The following is a 21122-nucleotide window of genomic DNA, read 5'->3' on the forward strand; positions in this document are numbered from 1 at the left end:
GGAACTAAACAACAACAAAATCATTGGTTCGATTCCCAAGAGAAAAGACACACCGTGCTCACTGACTCCGTTCCACTCTCAGCTAGTTCCGTCTTTTTATTTGCTCAATAGCCTTTAACTGGTTGCCAAACAAAAAGATATAACAGCACATTTGTAGCTATGACACCAACTGGCGTTACCACAAGACAGAGAAGGTGGACCTGCCAGGCCCCTATGAGCCTGCACGGTGTGGCAGACCCTCCCCTAAAATGGAACACAGGGCCTTCCAACAGTTTCCTTACAATTCTGCAGGGGGGCTTACAGGGAGGGGCTTCTGATGTGGTGAAAGAGCGAGAGCTAGTTAGGAAGCAGCTCATATAATTCATGAAGTGCGTAAAAGCACATCATCGCTGAATAGTTTGGTGTAAAAGAAAGGAAGGAGAGAGGGTGACAGGAGAAGTCTGCTTTAAAGAAATCTGCGCCAAAGGTTCAGGGGCTTCCTTTGTCTTCTTCACAAGTCTCCTTCTTAAATTCCTCATAGACAACATCTGGCTTCTCATCCTTCTCTGCACCCTCTGCTGTTCGGGCATTTGGCACCCACAGGCCAGAACTGATGCAGCGCTGCATGTGGTATTTCGCTTCCTACAATGGGACACAAAACACATCCTGCTTAAGGGCCATATGCATGTTACACTTTACATGACCTAACAACTCTAAGGAATTCTTATTCATTAGGCTTCTAAGCAATGGAAACTACTGATAAAACCTAAAGCTTGGAAAAATGCTTGGAAAACATTGTTGTTCTTTTTTAATAAAAGTCAAAGGTTCACTAGAGGAGTATTTGACCAATATGTGGCATATAACCAAAACTGCAATTCCCAGGAAGGCAACATAACACTGCAGTCTGTAGGCTGCCTTCACAACTCCATCAGCAGATGTGCTAACATTACAAACTAGGAGAGATCTCTTGGAAAATAGGTAAGCTCTTAAAAAACTTTTGCACTGAAAGTGAGTAAATACCAATTCCAAATTGAGCTAAGGGGAGCTCATCTATTACTAAGTTTGAATGTCTTTTATCCTAAAATGAAAGGTTAGAAAATAAAGCAAGACTGTGAACTTCAATAATAGTCTTTAAGGTAAGTAGTTTAAACAAATCTGCAGCAGCGGCTGCTATAGCAAAGTATGCAAGAGGCATAAAGTCTCTTACCCTAAACTAGTGATGGCCAAACTTGGCCCTCCAACTGTTTTGGGACTACAACTCCCATCACCCCTAGATAACAGCACCAGTGGTCAGGGATGATGGGAGTTTTAGTCCCAAAACAGCCGGAGGGCCAAGTTTGGCCATCACTGCACTAAACCATAGGTCTTTACAGGCAAAAGGGAAGCTTCTGTTGGGATGTATCCATTTCTTATAGAAATGGTGACAAAATTCCCTCAAGTGGCTCTATGCTTAAGGAAAATTTTGGTTAGAAGAAAGAAATTTGATTAGAAGGGGAGATTTCTCCCTGCAAGTCTGATTCCTAATGTAAAATACAGTGGTACCTCGGGTTAAGTACTTAATTCGTTCTGGAGGTCCGTTCTTAACCTGAAACTGTTCTTAACCTGAAGCACCACTTTAGCTAATGGGCCTCCCGCTGCTGCCGCACCGCCACCACATGATTTCTGATCTCATCCTGAAGCAAAGTTCTTAACCCGAGGTAATAATTCTGGGTTAGAACTGGGTTAGTTTGTAACCTGAAGCGTATGTAACCCAAGGTACCACTATATACAGGTGCTTATTTCAGTAGCTTATCAGGTTTGGAGCCAGCATGCAATGCTGAAATTTAAGCAGGGTACCAAACACAGCTAATGGGTCCAATAAGCTGTGTAGTGGAAGGTCAATAATGCTTATGGTACCTGTGTAGATTAGGGTGCTTCAGCATGCAATTGTACACGCCAAATTTCCCAAAATGGGCTGCCACGAAAAATCACACAATTTATGGATTTGGAAGGCACAGAAGAAGTTTAATTATCGACTGTGGCAGATATGAGCACGTCTTCAAGCCTTGCGTCAGAGGGGAGAGTAGTGGCAAATACATGTTTGAATGTATAAATTAACATCTCCTATATCTATCTGGACACATAGTCCCATAACTTGAAAGGAAGGAGTCTAATCCTAACTTTAAGAATACTCACAGCAGGTTCCATTTTGCTGATAGCATCCTGAAGCATCTGTACATCTTTCACATCAAAGCATTTCTGGAGCTCCTGGGAAGAAGAAATATGCATGTATATAGAGGGGAAGGGATGAAAGGACTGCAGAAATCTTGAGTTGTAGAAACAGTAAAGGTAAAGGGACCCCTGACAGTTAAGTCCAGTCGCGGACGACTCTGGAGTTGTGGCGCTCATCTTGCTTTACATGCCGAGGGAGCCGGTGTTCGTCTGCTCTGCAGACAGTTTTTCCAGGTCATGTGGCCAGCATGACTAAGCCACTTCTGGCACAACAAAACCCAACACCAGAGCAGTGCACGGAAATGCTGTTTACCTTCCTGCTGGAGCAGTACCTATTTATCTACTTGCACTTCGATGTGCTTTCGTACTGCTAGGTTGGCAGGAGCTGGGACCAAGCAACGGGAGCTCACCCCGTTGCGGGGATTCGAACTGCCAACCTTTTGATCGGCAAGCCCAAGGCTCAGTGGTTTAGACCACAGCATCACCCGCGTCCCAGTGTATACAGTACAGACTATCTAAAGCTCAGAGGCAGAGCACATGTGTGCAAGCAGAAAGGCCTGCATTCAATTACAAATAAATTGGCTATTCATAAAGTAAACTCTCTAGAGTCACAAAAGTGTAGCATTGGAAGGAAACCTGAGGGTCATCTAGTGCAACCCACTGCAGTGCAGGAACGTCAACAAGCTTCTAGGAGCCACAGGTGAGAGCAAAGTGAAGGATGGAGATCAAAGTTGGACAAACTACCTTAGAGGGAGCATGATGTGTCCCCTGCCAGGAGTACTCCTCTTCCCCTAACACCCCAAGGTGCAGATAGATAAGAACAGAAATGGCTAGAACCCTGGGGCTAAAATAAGGTTAAAATTGAATATAAGCTAGGGGTGGCTATCCCTCCAGCCTGGGAGCCAGACCCATTGCCCCAAATGTTTTCTTCTGAGCTCACAAGACGCTATTAATTTAGGTGGCAGCAGCAGCAGAGAAAAAAATATACAGGTAGTCACAGCACCTCTGTTCAGCCAAGAACCTTGATAGGCATATAAATTGCCCCCTCCCCAGTCATCACGCATCTCACAGGCTAAAAAAAGGTAATGAGGGAAGCCTCAGCTAATCTACACGGATCGGCTGAGGAGAGGCTGTGTGCTTGTGTGGGAAATGTTCTGCGACCACGCTGTCTGCTTCCACACTCACCCCCACTCCTAAGGATAGGCCAAGAGTGAATGGACAAAAGCAAGTTAACCACCATGCGCACGTGCGTGTACACACACACACACACACACACACACACACACACACACATATATACACAGAGGGAAGCAAAAGGGTGAACCTCATACAATCAATTTGTTCAGTTAGAAGCATTAGTGACTCACGGGTGGGAGTGATTCATACACCTCTACAGGATCAAGGCCACCAGGCCCCAGTCGTTTCTGGCGCTCTTCTTCTTCATACTCTTTCATGGCTCTCTCAATGCGTGCCTTAGCCCGGCCCCGCACCCGCTCTTTGAAGGCTTCCAGTTCATCATTAAAACCCTCCATGTACTGCTGGTCAGCAGTCTGTACGAAATTGGAAAAGGTGGCAGGTAAGAAAGTGGAGGAGGACACACATGAGAACACAGTACTGAGCAGATATCTTGCCCTTTAACAGGGGAGCAAATCAAACTTTACAAGATGTTACGCTGATCTTGTCCATAAAATGCCAGCCAAAACCTAAATACATCACGCTATTTGTTAAATACACTCAAGCCAGAACTCTGCTGAACTTCCAGAAGAACTGACTTTTTAAAAACATTACCCCCTCTGCAGACTTCAAAGGGGTCCAGTATAATCAATGACCAGGTGATTGGTAGTCACAGAGAACCTCTTTCAAGGTGTGCAGGTACTGATCAGCTAATTGACACCAATCAGCTTTCAATTTTCATATACTATATTAACCATCTGATGTCATTATGACATCATGTGACTGACAGGTGAATGGTTCAACTCACCTGTCAAAGTTGGTCCAGGGTGGGGGAGAGCCAAGATAAGGTTTTCCTCTATTACCTGGGCAATAGTCTCACCTTGATTTTAGCAAAGAACTGTCTGAAACAAGCTCTAGGGTCAACTTTCAGGCTCTTGGCCAGCTCTAGGATGAACTGCATCACTATGGTCTGATGAGCCACTTGTTCCATCAGGGCATGTTTCTGAGACAGGCGACAAAAGAACAGTTGCACTTTTAAAGACACACTCACACTCCCCTTGTCAATATGTCATTTGAGCCTGGCCCAGCATGCAAATGATTACATTCAGAACGTCATTCAAAACTCACTCCCAATCCTCCCTCTCTCCATCTCAGCTTCAGGCTCCCAAGGTTACAACCATAGGATACCAGATGACCCAGAACCATGTCCATCAAGCATACAGCATTCTGCCTTCCTGGTCCCTTCATTTTCCCAGGATAGTATCTAGAATCAATGCTGTGGTTTTGTGTGTGTGTGTGTGTGTTTTGCAAATTCATGAGGCCATCTCTAAAATTGGAATTTTCTTCTGGGCATATAGCTGGCAGTGAGACAGCAGTGGCTGACTCAGCAAGACCCAGCCGCTACAGTACCAGACACAAAACAACACGTGAAATAATTCCACTGTCAGAGGAAATAAATCCTGCAGAGCAGGTTCAAGCAATCTGTTAAATGTGACAGAAGAACCACACTGGCTGCTTATGAGGTAGCCAGCCATCAAACTGCACAAAGTGACTGAAGCAGGTTCACGGAAAACTCTGCTATTAACTCCTAGTACTGAAGCAACTGCTAGATCTAAATACTTATTTGGAACCTTAATAATAAGACCTGAAATACAGGCAACCCCCATTTATGCACGTTCAATATGTGTGACTGCACCAACGCACATTGTGACAAACCTGGAAGTGACCCAAAAACATCGCAAAAAGGGGCATAACAGGGCATTTGCAGGCTTTTTCAATGGTGTTTCAAATACACGTGATTTCACTTAAATGTGTGGTGCCTTTGAACATAACCCCCGTGTAAATGGGGATTGCATGTAAATACAGACAGAAGGCTCTTAAGGGCTTGCCTTGCAGTCACCAAAGTTTCTCAAACACACTGTCCTCATTTGTTTTGAGTCATACACTGACAGTCCTTCGTCTTTTCCACTGCAGCTTCTGGAGAAGCTACATCAGCTTTACTCACCTCTTCTACTTCCAGATCGATACACCAAATGACTAAATAATTGGCTGTCTCTTCACACACAAGATACGGGTTATCAGACAGATATTTCTGGCTGTCATCCCAGCGCCGCAGCATTCCTTTTGGAACAAGAAAATAGGAGCATAAAAATCAGATGGGGGGGGGGTAATTTCCTAACCAGGCTTTTGGACTTTTAACACACAGATGACAGCACTATAAAAAACTGTTAGCACTTTACAGTCCTATAACAGGAAACACATAAGCAGCAACTGGGGAAGCCAGAATAGTGATGAAGTTTGACTTGGGAACATACATAATATTAAAGAAGTTAAGTCCTTATGGTAACAAGATTATTAAAACAAAGAAAAAATTGCAATTGGTCAATTAGTACAAGGGCGAAGGATACTGGTTTCTAAAAGCTACTTTATATAACCTGAATCAATGTTCATGTAAGATGCATTGATGTTCATTAAGTTAATGCTATTTATTTTTAAATGATCAAGCAGAGCTGCTTTTATTTTCTTAAACACAGTATAAGAAACTTATTCCACACTAGTGCTAAAAAGGCTTGCCTTTTTGTGAACACAGTCCTCAATGCAAAATGTGATTGCTGGTCCTTGTTGCAATGGCAGGGTTCAGAAGCAGCAATAAAACAATCTAGAACTACAGTAGCAAGGCTGCCAAGTATTGGGCTCAAACGCTCCTCTCCTCTCACTTTATCAACTACAGTGGTGCCTCGCAAGACGAAATTAATTCGTTCCGCAAGTCTTTTCGTCTTGCGAGTTTTTCGGCTTGCGAAGCACGGTTTCCCATAGGAATGCATTAAAAATCAATTAATGCGTTCCTATGGAAACCGCCTTCAGACCAGGTCCGGGGACAGTCTGTCCCCCGACCTCTTCTGAAGGCCGGCGGGGGGCAAAAGTCTTTGCTTCCCCCCGCCTGCCTTCCCGGGAGAGCGGAGAAGCAGTGCTGCCTTCCTGCTCTCCCGGGAAGGCAGGCAGGGGGGACAAAGACTTTTGTCCCCCGCCCGCCTTCGGAAGAGGTCCAGGACCTCTTCCGAAGGTGGGCGGGGGGCAAAAGTCTTTGTCCCCCCCTGCCTGCCTAACCGGGGGCTTTTAAATCGCCCCGGGACTGTCTTTGTCCCCCCTGCCTGCCTTCCCGGGAAAGCGGGAAGGCAGCGCTGCATTTTCCGCTCTCCTGGTTTTGCTGGCAGAGGGGAGCAAAGACTTTTGCCCCCCGCCCACCTTTGGAAGAGGTCCTGGACCTCTTCTGAAGGCTGGTGGGGGGCAAAAGTCTTTGCTCCCCCCCGCCTGCCTTCAAAAGCCGTCGGGGAGAGCAGAGAATCGCAGCACGTTTTTCCGCTCTCCCGGGAAGGTCAGGCAGGGGGGAGCAAAGACTTTCGCCCCCCGCCGGCCTTCAGAAGAGGTCCAGGACCTCTTCTGAAGGCTGGCGGGGGGCGAAAGTCTTTGCTCCCCCCCGCCTGCCTTCAAAAGCCGTCCAGGGGCTTTTAAATCGCCCCGGGACAGTCCCGGGGCGATTTAAAAGCCCCCAGTTAGGCAGGCAGGGGGGACAAAGACTTTTGCCCCCCGCCCGCCTTCGGAAGAGGTCCTGGACCTCTTCTGAAGGCTGGCGGGGGGCAAAAGTCTTTGCTCCCACCCCGCCTGCCTTCAATAGCCGTCCGGGCGCTTTTAAATCGCCCCGGACAGTCCCGGGGCGATTTAAAAGCCCCCGGTTAGGCAGGCAGGGGGGACAAACCCCGCCCGCCTTCGGAAGAGGTCCTGGACCTCTTCTGAAGGCTGGCGGGGGGCAAAAGTCTTTGCTCCCCCCTGCCTGCCTTCAAAAGCCGTCGGCGAGAGCGGAGAATCGCAGCGCGTTTTTCCGCTCTCCCGGGAAGGTCAGGCAGGGGGGAGCAAAGACTTTCGCCCCCTGCCGGCCTTCAGAAGAGGTCCTGGACCTCTTCTGAAGGCTGGCGGGGGGGCGAAAGTCTTTGCTCCCCCCCGCCTGCCTTCAAAAGCCGTCCGGATAGCGGGAAGCGCTTCCCTGCTATCCCGGACCGCTTTTAAAATGCTGGCGGTGGGGAGCAAAGCCTTTCGCCCCCGCCGGCCTTCCTGGACCTCTTCTGAAGTCCGGAGGGGGGGGGAAGGCTTTGCTCCCCACCGCCAGCATTTAAAAGAGGTCACCGGAGATTTCCCTATGGGCTTTCGTCTTGCGAAGCAAGCCCATAGGGAAAATCGTCTAGCGAAGCGTTGCAAAAACCGAAAAACCCTTTCGCCTTGCGGGTTTTTCGTCTTGCGAGGCATTCGTCTTGCGGGGCACCACTGTATAGCCAAAAGGAGACTGGAAGCTTTTGCTTCTGGGTCCCCCCCCCAGCTACAATTTCATACTGTATGGGGACCAGGAATTGCTCACTTTGGTGTCTTCCTAAAGCATGGTTAAGACCTAAGAGACTCTGTCTTGTTTTGCACAGAAAAAGCAATTTGGTCATTGAAAAACAAAGCATATCTTCCAATATCCTAACGCTGGTCTGGAGATTAGGGTTACGGTTGGAGTTGGGGTTGGGTTAGGTTAAGTAAGCAACTCATGGAGGATTACATCTGCACACCCTCATTTTTCTAGATGCATTTCTCCAATGTATTATTTACAGAATAGGCGCTGGAATTTGGCAGTCCCCAATCCAACCAATGCTGCCAGCTGGACCAGGCAAGCTCCAGTTACCTTTAGCTGCAGCCTGACAGGATCAGGCACATGGTTATGTTGATTACCATTCCCTCTCCCAGAATAGGACCTAACCCAATTTTGTAACCGGGAAAAACAGATACCCATGTTCTCCTGATATAAGCAAATAAAAAGGGATTGCAGTAGAACATGAGTCAAGGTAGGGCACAGAACATATCATCCTGTTATTCAGCTCTGGGGGACCAGACAGATTTCTACAGTCTCCTAACTACAGTGAGAGCTATCTGACTTTGTTGAAGGGGGTCAAGAGACCCTGCTTCCCTGCACGTAGGGAAAACAGAGAGACCATACTGAGTACAACTACTCATTGGTTTCTGGTACTCATGACTACAGATTTCCTCTCTTCTGATCTTCTTTGAAAGAACTGCAAGCTAGAATTACAAGCCAGCCATGCCAAGCCTACCTAACTACAAATGAATATCAATCAATACTTTATTGCGGTCCAAAGACCCATAAAACATAAACCATAAAACAATTTCAAAACTAGATACAGTTAAAACGACCAGACAGACAGATGGTAGAACCAAGGCAGTCAGCAAATAAATATCGGTCCACAAAAGTTGTATCTGCAATTTACCACACTGATCTCAAGTGCTCTTAGCCACAGAAAAAGAAGCTGTTTAACCCAAAGCACTTTCAGATCAGTGCAGAGTTTTCCCTTACCAAAGTGTTTAATTTGCTTCTCATACTTCTCCACGTATGTTTTGTGCTTTTTCTCTTTCTGTTCTTCTGACTCCTCGTCCTGCTCCGCCTTGACATTGAAGACACTCTACAACAGCAAAGAAGCATGGTTAGAATCACTATTGCTACCACAATGCAGTCAAGGTTGGCCAAACCAACAAAGGGTGGCCAGGATAGTCCTAGGCTAAATACAGTAAGAAAAGGAAAGTACCAGCAAAAGAATGAAGAGATGAAGCAGCTTCAAAAGGATCAAGTGCAACCGAACAAATAAAACAATCCAGAAAACCCAAGATGAACAACCTGCAGCTCTACAGAGGTTGTTGCACTACAACTCAGATCATCTCTGACTATGTGGTCGGTGGGGAAGGGGCAGTTGGAGTGTAACATGATCTGGAAGGTGACAGGCTTCCCATCATTGGTGTAAAATATTTGACAGCCTTGGAATTAATTTAGTCATATTTTTTTCTTTTTTAAACATGTTATTAAAGTAAATCACCAATACAATAAAATATAAAAAGCAGCACAATATATTCAAGTGAGACTTAATATTAAGTTGGTAAAGTACTTAAGACCATTAGGAAATATGAATTTCACGTTTTATTGTGGAGAATGAGTCCTATGTTGTCAGAGCCACCCGTGGTCCCAGCTCACAAGAGACCCAAGTCCAATCCAGTTTATATACAAAAGTCTTTATTGAAGAACATTGCTGCTTTTACATTCCATCTCCGTGGCTCTACGTCTGTGACATCAGACCGCTGAAGTCCCCTCTGAATCAGTCCCGCCCCTGCACCAGTTTAAGAGGCTTGTGCTGGACCACCTCTTCCTCTCCTTCCTTTTCCGCAGGGTCTTTCTGCCCCCCTGGGCTCCCTCCCGTCGGGACTCCTCAGAGGCTGACTCCTCTGACGCCTGTTCCCCCCTCCTTCGCGCTTTGGGACCAGGCTCCTCCCCAGGACTCCCCTCACTTCCGCGCGCCTCCGCATTTGAACTTGGCGCGCGTACGTTGCTCCTGACCTTCCTCTCGACCGCTACACTGCTCCCGGTACTACTCTCCGCCCCTTCCGGCAGGACGTCTTGCCCCGATCTCCTTCCCCTGTCTGCTTCCTGCTCTGCTCCCTCTGACACACTGGTAACTCCACCCCTTTCACTCCGTTCCGGCGGAGAAGCCGGCCCCGATCTCCAACTCCCACTGGGGGCTCTCCCTTCGCTCCCCTGCTCCTGACTGCTTCCCCCTTTGGCTCCCCTTGGCCTGACCAGGGGGGCTTCCTTTTGGGAATCCTCTGACTCACTGGACAAACTCATGGACGACCTTTGGTCATTGTCATCCTCTTCCTCGTCGCTCTGGGATTCTTCCCCCTCGCTCTCTGTCTCCTCCCTCATCTGCTCTTCTCTCCCTGAACCCCTGACATCTGTGTTTATTTTTTTGTATATAAGATAATTTTTCAGGGTCTTCCAAGTCTTTGGCAACACCTAATTTATGAATTCTTTTTTCAGCTAATGCAAAACTCCACATATTTTTATACCAAAACAAACACCACAAATCCAGCAAGGTTTTCCATTTCTGGGCAACTGAGGTTCTAGGCAACTCTGACTCTATGTCAAGAGTTCTCGAGAGCTGAAACTATTCAAATGATCATCCCACAGATCTAGTAAACAAAACTGTGCTGAAGTTGGAATGGAATGTCAGAGTATTTTGGTCTTGGCAAACTTAACTAAAACTGATTCCATTGCCCTTGAAGATGAGTCACTCAACTCATAATACTCTGAGCCTTAACAAATGGGTTTAAGGGAGTCTTTCTGAGGCTTTCATTTCTTCATCCCAGAATATTTCTAAGGCCTGATTCCCATTCTTGCTTCCCCCAGTTCAGTACTGAAGAAATAAAACCAGTGTTTGGTATGCTATCCTAAAACCTAATTGTTAGCAATTGCATTTTTTATTTTAGATATAATTGCTGTAAAAACTGCTTTGATTTTTTAAATTAAATTGTGGCATACAAGTATTTTTAAAAATTTGTAAAGTTCACTTTTCATCAACGAGAGAGACAAACAACAATCTTTGCTACAAATTCTGATCCCTCCAGAAGCCTTATTATCAAGCCCCCAAAAGTTATTTGCCTGCAAAATGTTTTACTTACTTATTTATCACTGATAAGAGTAAATGAGTATAAGTAAAAAGAAGGAGACAACATACACAACAAGCCATAAATAAATGTAGCATATCACTCTCAGTAATTAGAAAACAGACACTAATGCACAGCAAACACCCAAGTGAAAAAGCAATTATTGAGCCGGCGCTTAAAGCTGTTAATAGTCAGTGCCAGGCGCAACTCAGAAGGAGTTTCATAACTGGAATGCTAACACTGAGAAGAACCTCCACTGAGTTGCTGCCTGGAATATTTTAGGCGGCTGTAGCACTACCAGAAGGTCCTCTGCCACAGGACTTAATAATGCAAGGGCAGGTGGACATGGGAGAAAGCACTCCTTCAAGTAACTGGATCCCAATTTATATAGGCCAGGGCATTGAACAAGATTTTTAATTTTCTTTCATAAGGTTTTTCTGATATATGTAAAAAGTCACCCAAGGCCCAGGTATGTGCAATTCACATAATTTAGTTTAAGGCCAGACACTGAGTCTTCCCGGTAGCAAATGAGTGCATATCAATCAAAGCTGCATAGTAACTAGACCCACCTTACTGAAGCCATCTCTGCTGAGTGTGTCCACATTCCAAGGCATGTTCTTTTCCTTCTTCCTGAGATCGTCCGCCTTCTCTTCCCAACTCTTCTCTTCTTTCTTGAGTTGCTGTGCCTCAGCCTGCAGCCTTTGCAGCTCACTTTTGGTGCTATCTACGTTGGCCAATTCAAGCTCTTTTATCTTCTTCTGACACTCAGCTAGTTTCCGCTTGCAATCCCGACACCCTTTGTCCACCTCTTCTTTCTCCTTGTGGAACTGTTCCATTCTCTCGACTCGGGCCTGGAAAATGGGTTGTATTCAGTCAATATAGTCCAAGTGACTACAGCCTCTTTATTACTTCAAGTTAATACTGGGACACTTCCAACCCAGAATGAGGTACGCCAAGTTACCTGTATGAAATATAGCCATCTGGCACCTTCTATCGCAAAAAGGTTAGTTCATTTCTAGTTTAGATTAGTGCTGTCAGCTGAGACCAGGACTTCACACACACACACACACACACACACACACACACAACCTCCAGTTGACAGAGAAATGTGAGACAAAGTCCCCTACCACCAGCTGGTGGACATCTGATGTAAAAATAAATAAAATCCTAGCTGTTTTCTCCTCCCAACCAGGCAATATTAAGCTCCTGGCAGAAGCTCAAGTTGAAGAACAAGAGCTAAAGGGCTCTTAACCTTTGACTCATAGCCTGTAGTCTGCAGCCTAAGGAGCAAATTTCCACTTCCACCACATAGAGACTAACTAGCAAGCATGGGAGAGGTAACCAGAAGGCATCAGGGAAAATTGCTACTGAAGACCCCATGCGTTATCTTGAAGTCAGGATAAAGCAAAGATATAATCTTTCTTATTCTAAGCTTCTAGGGGTCTGTACTTGGCTAGAAAGCCTGGTGCAGGGTACTGGACTGTTTCTTTTTATGGCAACTATTAACATTGTAAGTATTTGTAATTTTATTTTACTGTAGTTTAAAAAAAGTTATTTAGCAGTTATTACACAGATTGGATGGTTAGAACAAAGTGGTGGTGAGAGTAGCCTTAACTCTTCTGGTTGCGTTAAGCTTTGTAAAGAGAATTCAACATTGCATTAAACTGACTGTTCTGTCAGAGCAAACTTTTCAGCCTACCAGACAGAACAAGTCCCCTCTCCTTGTTCAAGGAGTCTGTCTGATACATACACCCAGCAAATTTAAGGTCTTAGGAGAGGGGGGTGTGTGTGAAAGTTGTGTTGCACAAGCAGAAGACCTTGCGCAAGGCTTCCACTGACGAGTCTTGTTAGGTGGATCCCACCCTTAATATTCATCAATGTCAGTTCAGGCTTCTAGCCTCAAAAAATGAGGGATATAAAAAGACTAATGAGAGCATATTTTCATCCTTGTGACAAGGCTTTCTTTTGGCCCTCCTATGTTGGAATTTTACAATTTTATATATTTTTGCTTGCCGATTTGTTGGGATTTTATTGTACTAATAAACAACTCTTTCACACAAACCTTTACATGTGCAGAAAGGGAGTGCATGTATCTCGCACAAAGACAGCAGCCAGGCAAAGAGGAAGCAGCTGCTCCGCACATGAATACCTCCTACCTACAAACATCTTTCTGCTCCTGCATACACAGCAGTGTGGGTGGGTGGAGTGGCTGCTGTGGTGGTCGCTGAGAGTTTTGGAACCCAGGAAAGAAGGCTGGCAATGCTTTCCAGGCACAAATCTGGTATCGCAAGTCACAATATTCAGCAACCAGTAGGAGAATACTTCAAATTCCAAGTACACCCTGCTACTCTGACATTGAAGTCATCATACTACAATAGCAACTACAAGACTTCAAAAGGGAGTACAACCAAAATGAGATTGCTGAACTAGAATTTTTCAGCAAAGCTGAATAGCTCAATTCAGATTCCTGGCTTGTCTTTCACACCATAGAAAATAGCAGCCTCACTTCGGGAGCTAAGACTAACAGAACAATAAATATTACAATGTCTTTACTCTTTCATATTGTGAATGGATCACTCATTCTTATCTTGCATCAATTTGGACTCCATATAACAGAATTACAGACTTACTGCTGCTACCTTTTGCAGTGTATTCATGTGTGTTTATCTCCATATCTGTCAAGTGAGGACACTTCACACAACATATAATGGGCTTAATGGAAACACATGCCACAAATACATCTGCTAGTCTTTAAGCTTCAAAGGCAAAAAGCTCTGCCAACATTTTATACACACTTTCTAGTTTCTAAACACAGCAAGTTAAAATAGCAGGAATCAAGCAGAGTTTTCAAGGCAACGTTGTGTTATTTGACAAATTCCTCTAGCCTCTGCAAGGGAATGGGGACCAGTAGTCCTAACAGGGAGCTCAGGCAGGACAAAGCCATTACAAATGTAAGAAGCGTTACAACTAAAGTGGGCAAATATAATGTAAACATAGGAGCAGCATAAGCCAATTCTTCCTTCAAAAGGGATAGCCATCACAAACTGTATATGCAATTTCAAGATCATTACTCTTTTTGGCAACCTCTCCTTGATTTGTCATTCCATCAAGCTCATGCTTGCAAGCTTTAGACAGAGGCTCCTGTGTGCAGCAAAAGATATGCCTAGTAGGATTAATCCCCCAGCCTATATGGAAGGAGGTCAGAAGAGATGATCATCTTCTCTGATCTCACACACTGTGAAGTGTAAGCTGGGATCTAGACATTTTTGGCATTATGCTGCTTTTACACTCTTGCCATTTTAACTTGCTGTGCTTACTCCTTGGAAACTGACAAGACACACATTAAACTTATTACAGGCAGGGCTGTGTGTCTTCTGAACCTACATAAGGTGAGGCTAGAAACTGGAACAAAAAGTTTGAGCTGCTGAGAAAACCAAGCATAATTTTTTGCATTTATCAGTTTTATTCCTGTGCATCATATGCATTCATTCCCACATGGTAAACACTAATCTTATTAAACATTTGGGCAGTTGCAAACTAAGGGTTTTCAATTCATTATTTGGCTGCAAACCAATCTTGTTCATAAAGCAAAATTGCAAAAAGATTTTAGTGTTTTCTTACAAGTGGGTTGGGTTTTTTTTTTTACTTCTTAGGTGTTTGAGAGTTGGGAAAACATATATCATATCATACTACTGTTTTGGGGTGATCTCCAAGTTCCAGTCTTTGTACTGTACTACTTTTACTAGTGTCAGAAACAACACAATTCAAAATGTAGTGAACAGCATATAGTACTTTGGCATTGCCTACACATTTTGGCCCTTACACAGATGAACCACCTGTGAAGGATACATACCTCCAGGAGGGAAGGCTTTTATATGTGGTCCCATCTATAATACTAAATACGGACAGAAAGGAGGCTTCTTTGTAAGTTGCTTTGGGCTGCCTGTGGCAAAAAAGCCACCAATAAATTTAACGGTAATAAATAGATATTGTTATTATTATTTCTTAAATTTCTAAAATGCCCTTCATCTGAGGACCACAGGGCATTTTACAATATAAAAACACAAAAATACATATCATAGATTACCCATTTCTTCTGACATATTGGTTTCTTTTGGCATAAATATGAGGGGGTGTGGAAGACCTAAAGAACTTTTAGCTAACTAAATGGTTGAAAAAACAGGCGCTTAACACTTAAATTCATTCAAGGTGCCTTCCTGAGATAGCTTTTATCTTTTAAAACTTTAAGTCGCTCATCATGTAAACCTGTATTAAACGTTGCTTTTCTCCCTCCTGTCACAGTACAAAAGCAGAAGCAAAGCAGGATCCGGAAAAAAGTCTGCTATTAGTCAAAAGCCCAAACCGAAAGCCACCATCAATATTTATACAATGTATTTAATATATACGTGTATGTGGTATTTTACTGAGGCAGCTTGCAATCTGAAATTCTGGTTCAGGGGCAGGGCTGGATTTAGGTTTGATGAGGCCCTAAGCTACTGAAGGGCCCTTTATACGTCCAGCTGTCCTTTGTCAACAACAAATTGTGGCTGGTTTTTGTGTTGAATATATGCTATATGGTAATTAATGGACATACATAATAGGTATCTAAAGCCATTTGCACATGCAGAATGTAAGGTAAAGGTAAAGGTACCCCTGCCCGTACGGGCCAGTCGTGTCCGACTCTAGGGTTGTGCGCCCATCTCACTTAAGAGGCCAGGGTCCAGCGCAGACACTTCTGGGTCACGTGGCCAGCGTGACGAAGCTGCTCTGGCGAGCCTGCACCAGCGCAGCACACGGAAATGCCGTTTACCTTCCCGCTATAAAGCGGTACCTATTTATCTACTTGCACTTAAGGGTGCTTTCGAACTGCTAGGTGGGCAGGAGCTGGCACCAAAAGACAGGAGCTCACCCCGCCGCAGGGATTCGAACCGCCGACCATGCGATCGGCAAGCCCTAGGCACTGAGGTTTTACCCACAGCGCCACTCGCGTCCGCAGAATGTAGGCACCCTTTATAAAGAAATGAGCACACCAGTGATATTCTAGGGAGCAGGCTAGCAAGCGGGGCCCATTATTTACATTATAGGAGCCTACACAACACAAAACACTGCTGCTGTATGTAGGTTTTATTTTATTTTTTATCTTTTATTTTGGAAATGTACATCCAGTCCCCCCCTTTAATTTTTTTGGGGCCCCCCAAGACAGCGGGGGCCCTTAACTATAGCTTGTTTAGCTTATAGGGGAGAGACTCCATCAGGCAAGACCTCCTTCCACCTGCTTTGCTCCACCCTCTGCTTCTCAATGTGTATTGTATTGTTTTATGTACTGTGGCTTGCCGTTGTTTTATTGATTATAGTTTAGATGTTACTGTAACCGTTGAGTGGATTTCTGTTTAACTTTTATATGTTGATATTATTATTTTATACTATTCTAACGATTGTTGCATGTTACTTTTTTAAAGGAGGTTGCCTATTTTAAAGTTATGTTTTATTATCACATTTTTGTATTGCATTAGATTGTTACAAGATGTACATTTTTTGTTTCTTCAGCTTGTAAACCACCTTGAGTATTGGAAGATAAAAAGGCGGTATACAAATTTAAAATGATGAATGATGATACAGTGGTACCTCTGGTTAAGAACTTAATTCGTTCTGGAGGTTCGTTCTTAACCTGAAACTGTTCTTAACCTGAGGTACCACTTTAGCTAATGGGGCCTCCTGCTGCTGCTGCTGCGCCGCCGGAGCCCGATTTCTGTTCTCATCCTGAAGCAAAGTTCTTAACCAGAGGTACTATTTCTGGGTTAGCGGAGTCTGTAACCTGAAGCGTATGTAACTGAAGCATCTATAACCCGAGGTACCACTGTATGTCCAGCTGTCCTTTGTCATCAACAAATTGTGGCTGGTTTTTGTGTTGAATATATGCTATATGGTAATTGATGGACGTAATAGATATCTAAAGCCATGTGCACATGCAGAATGTAGGCACCCTATATATAGAAAGAAGCAAACCAGTGATATTTTAGGGAGCAGGCGGGGCCCATTACTTACATCACAGGAGCCTACACAACACAAAACACTGTAGGCTTTACTTTATTGTACATCCAGGGTTTTTTCCCTTTAATTTTTTTTGGGGGCCCCCAAGAGAGCGGGGCCCTCAGCTATAGCTTGTTTAGCTTATACGTAAATCCGGCACTGCTCAGGGGTAGAAGCGAAGGGAGGAGCATAACGGGAAAGTGGCGCGTCCCGTTCAGCCGCGCGCGCTCAAGAAGGTCCAGGCCTCAGAGGGGTCGCGTAGGGAAGGCTCGCCGGAGAAAGGGGTCGGGGTGGCGGCGGGCGTGTTTCGAGAGCAGCTTTGGCCGAGGGCGGGGAAGGCGGGGGGAGCCTGAAGGAGACGGAGGAGGGGGAGCAGGCCGGCCTTTCCGAAAGCGGAGGGAAGACACTCCGCCGGCGCAGGAGCCTGGCGTGAGGGAAGCTGCTGCACCTGAGGAGCTTCTGCAGGCGGGGCGGGCTCCCTCCCTCTCCCCCTCACCTGGTGCCGCCATCGGAAGAGGCTGGGCGTGTCGATGTTGGGGTGAGTCTCGTCCTCATCGTCGGACACCTCGATGTGGTCCCAGACGCTGTAGTCCACCATGGCCGCCCTCCTGCCGGCGTTGCTGCCTCCGCTGCTGCTGCTGCTGCCTCCTCCGCCTTCCGGCACTTCCGCTTCCGCTTCAACGTCACTTCCGGAATCTCGGCGCACGCGCGCGAAAACTAGCGTCGCGCCGTTACTTTCTCCCACCCATCGGGGGCGCGTGCGCCGACTGCTTTCTCGCCTCCGCGGCGCCGACGGGAAGATAGAGATATACGAAGCAAAGGCAAGAGGTGCTCCACTCTGCCGGCACTCGCGCGTCCCCAGGCCTGTTTTTGAAAATGCCCCGGGAAGTGCCTCTTCGGCAGCCTGGGCTGTGGCCAAAGGGCTCCTCGGCGGCCTGGCGGCTGCACATGGACATAGCCCGGTTCATAGCTTTCAAGCGTCCCTTATTTGGAGGATGTGCCTTATTGATGGATGTGCCTATAAAATAAATAAGTAAATAATAGGTGCTTTGTAAATTGCCTATACTGAGCAAACAGAACGAGGGAGAGAGACGTGTAACCCAGAAGCAGCAAAAGTCACAGCGCCTGCAACATTTCCGTGCAAATTGTGTTCGTCATAAGTGATGGTACAGTGTCAATTAACGCACCACTGCAAAATTAAGCAATTCAACCTGCTGGATTGGCAGTCAAGATGTCTTGCTTTGAGCGCTATGAATTTCTGAGCGAGCCGTTCTCATCTTTCCATGCACAAACACACGCACAAGGCGACCTGGATTGCTGCAGCTTCAAAAGTTGTTAATTCACACAAACGTGTCGGTGGTGGTGGTAGGGAAGAGAACAAAGGCGCATTCTCTCTCCTGCTGGCCATAGCTGTCAAGCGTCCCTTATTTGGAGGGACAGTCCCTTATTCCAGCGCCATGTCCCGCTGCTGTCCCTTATTGATGGATGTCCCTTAAATGATGTCCCTAAAATTTCAAAGGAAGCAGCTCCTCTCCCTCCCTGCTGGCCAGGGAGGAGGGAGGCTCCAACTGTGTTGCTTGGCTGCGTTGCTCACCCAAGAAGGAGTCTAAGAACGCCTGGGGGGTGGATCTTGCATGCCTTGTGCCGATCAAATCGGCTGTGTTGCCTGGGGACTCGCCTTTGCTCAGCGCTTCCCAGCGGAGAGGTGACTGTGGTTTTCCTTGAGGCTTCGTTTGGCTGCTGGCTGGGCTTTCTGCCTTTGGCTCAGAGGGGCTCAGAAGTTGAACATACCTGTGCTGAGTGCTTGGATCGGAATCGAATGGATACGTCATCGATGGCCCACTCACCCTTGCCAGCGAAAAGGTCTGTCTGCAGTGGGGGCACATGGTGAGGGAAAAGGAAAAGAGATCTCGTGGCAGGGGGGCTTTTGAATTTGTTTTGGAGGCTCCTTCGATTGACTTATGGGGGGAAAGAAAGGAGCTGGTTGACTAAAATGGTGGGTGACTGGCGATCTCATGGCGAGAGGGGGATGCTGTGTGTGTGTGGCTAGTTAATGCAAGCTGAGGGGTTTTTTGAATGCTGGACACCATTTTGTTGCACGTGCTGCTGCAAACTTTGCAGTGCAAAGCCAGGCCGGGGAGCCATCTTAAGTTGAGGCTGCATAGGCCTTGTGGTGCATGTGATTCAGATTCTCTTCAATTGAACCTCTGGTTACAAAGTTGGTTGGACCGTGTTCTCGAAGCTACCAGCATGAGTTTGACCAGACTGCAGGAGGACAGGAAGACTGGAGTGCCTGGAACAGGTGAGGCTGCAGGTCCCTTATTTTGGCTGCTGGCCCCTTATTTTCAAATCTGTAAGATGACAGCTATTCTGGCTCCCCTTGAAAGGGTGGCCCGTCCTTCCTAAAGGCCTCATTTGTTCGCTCATTTGTTATTTTTGGCCCATCTCTGCTCCTTTAAGATAAAAGGGCTGGCAAATCCCAAGCTATCAAATGGGTACGTGGCAAGGAAGGCTCTGTAACTGCAGCTTCAGGGTTGCGTAAGACACAGAGTGCACTTAAAACACACGGATCCCCCTGAATAATCCCAGGAACTGCAATTCACGTTCCTGCGTGACACACAGGTGGGACCCCGTGCCACCTGCTCTCTCCTTTGCGGCCTGTATGAAGGGGCTAAGTGGCACACAGGCACCCCAACAATTTCCACAGCGACCTGGCTGCTGGTGGAAGGGGGTTCACGCGTCTTGGGGGAACGTGGGAATGGAGGGGGGGATTGGTAGGAGAAGGCGATCCTAAGGTGGGATGGAATGGAAGTCCAGCAAGCAAACACCAGACCTCTTTTTCTCCTCTTTATTAGAAAACCTTTGATGCCAAATATATTAAAGAAGGGGTAGTGGAATGAAGGGGTCATATACATGCTCAGTTATGGTGGCTCTGCATCTCTGAAGGCAGGAGGTGTATCATCTCTGGCCTTCTGCTGGGCACTGGCTTGTTCATCTTCAAGCAGAGTCTGTGGCAGCAGAATGTTCTGCAGAAAAGGCCACCCGGAATTCCAGATGTTGCCACGTCTAGCGAGGGAACGTGGCTCGGTGGAACACAGCAACCAAAGAGCAGAGGTTGCCAGAATTACCACCTAAAGTCCTGCGTTTCCAAATGCAGCCACCTGCGATCTACGGAACTCCTAGACGTATGGGGCATGCGTAGTTGGGTACAAGTTCCATCTTTTTAAAGAACAGTTAAATGAATGAAGGAGGATAGGCCTAACAGTGAATATTTGTGTTAACAACTAATAATTGAGCACTTGGGGGGGGTATTCTCTCTCCTTTCACCAGGTGCTACAGCCCAACTCTGGTCAGATGCAGCCGGACACTGCACTGCAGGAACAGATTCTGGAACCCGCTGGAGGAAGAGCCTGTGGAACTCCCAGAGACAACTTTCTTCTCTCCATGAATTATGAAGAGTCCACGCCGCACCAGCACACCCTGCCTTCTAAGTGGGTGGTGGCCCACTGTATGTGAGCATGAGGTGGAAGGATCTGGCGTAGTTGTTTTTCTGGAGGCAGGAGAGCTCCGATGAGAGCTCCAATGGGTACAGAGGAAAGGGGCTGGCCAGGAACAGCAGCAGCAGCAGCAGCAGGATGGCGCTGAGGATCATCACCGTCCTGTTCCATATGGCGGGGCGTCTGGGGGACTTCTGGGTTGAGAGGCAGGAGATGATTGAAGGCTCTTGTCGGCTGGATCTGGAAGGGGAAGCAAATGGTTCAGATTCTGTTGGGACACTTCTTTGAATAATAATAAATAATAATAATATTTTATTTATATTCTGCCCTCCCAGCCAAAGCCGGGCTCAGAGTGGCTAACAACAGTAAAATAATACAGCATTCTTTATGGACTTAGGTAAAGGGACCCCTGACCATTAAGTCCAGTCGCAGATGACTCTGGGGTTGCAGCGCTCATCTTGCTCTATAGGCTGAGGGAGCTGGTGTTTGTCCACAGAAAGCTTCCGGGTCATGTGGCCAACATGACTAAGCTGCTTCTGGCGAACCAGAACAGTGGACAGAAATGCCGTTTACCTTCCCACTACAGTAGTACCTATTTATCTACTTGCACTTAGACATGCTTTCGAACTGCTAGCTTGGCAGGAGCTGGGACCAAACAACGGGAACTCACCCCGTTGTGGAGATTTGAACCACCAA

General features: G+C 46.3%; 1 protein-coding gene across 1 annotated transcript; it reads right to left on the reverse strand.

Moving 5' to 3' along the window:
* Nucleotides 1–66: 66 nt before the first annotated feature.
* CDC37 (cell division cycle 37, HSP90 cochaperone) lies at nucleotides 67–17606 on the reverse strand. The gene is made up of 8 exons (XM_081893566.1): nucleotides 17426–17606; nucleotides 11469–11750; nucleotides 8765–8870; nucleotides 5369–5484; nucleotides 4244–4366; nucleotides 3558–3740; nucleotides 2155–2226; nucleotides 67–621 (listed from the first exon to the last, which is right to left on the reverse strand). The coding sequence occupies exons 1-8, from the start codon at nucleotides 17525–17527 to the stop codon at nucleotides 469–471; spliced, it is 1137 nt and encodes a 378-aa protein (XP_081749692.1). The 5' UTR covers nucleotides 17528–17606; the 3' UTR covers nucleotides 67–468.
* Between the last annotated feature and the right edge of the window lie 3516 nt (nucleotides 17607–21122).

The sequence above is a fragment of the Podarcis melisellensis genome, assembly GCF_964234715.1.
Source record: "Podarcis melisellensis genome assembly, chromosome: 17".
NCBI lineage: Eukaryota > Metazoa > Chordata > Lepidosauria > Squamata > Lacertidae > Podarcis > Podarcis melisellensis.

Coding starts and splice junctions, on each gene's coding strand:
- CDC37 (XM_081893566.1), bottom strand. CDS start 17,527: ATGGTGGACTACAGCGTCTGGGACCACATCGAGGTGTCCGACGATGAG. Junction 5,485..8,764: donor GAAGCAAATTAAACACTTTG/GTAAGGGAAAAC, acceptor TTGTTCCAAAAG/GAATGCTGCGGCGCTGGGAT. Junction 3,741..4,243: donor AGTTCTTTGCTAAAATCAAG/GTGAGACTATTG, acceptor AATTTCGTACAG/ACTGCTGACCAGCAGTACAT.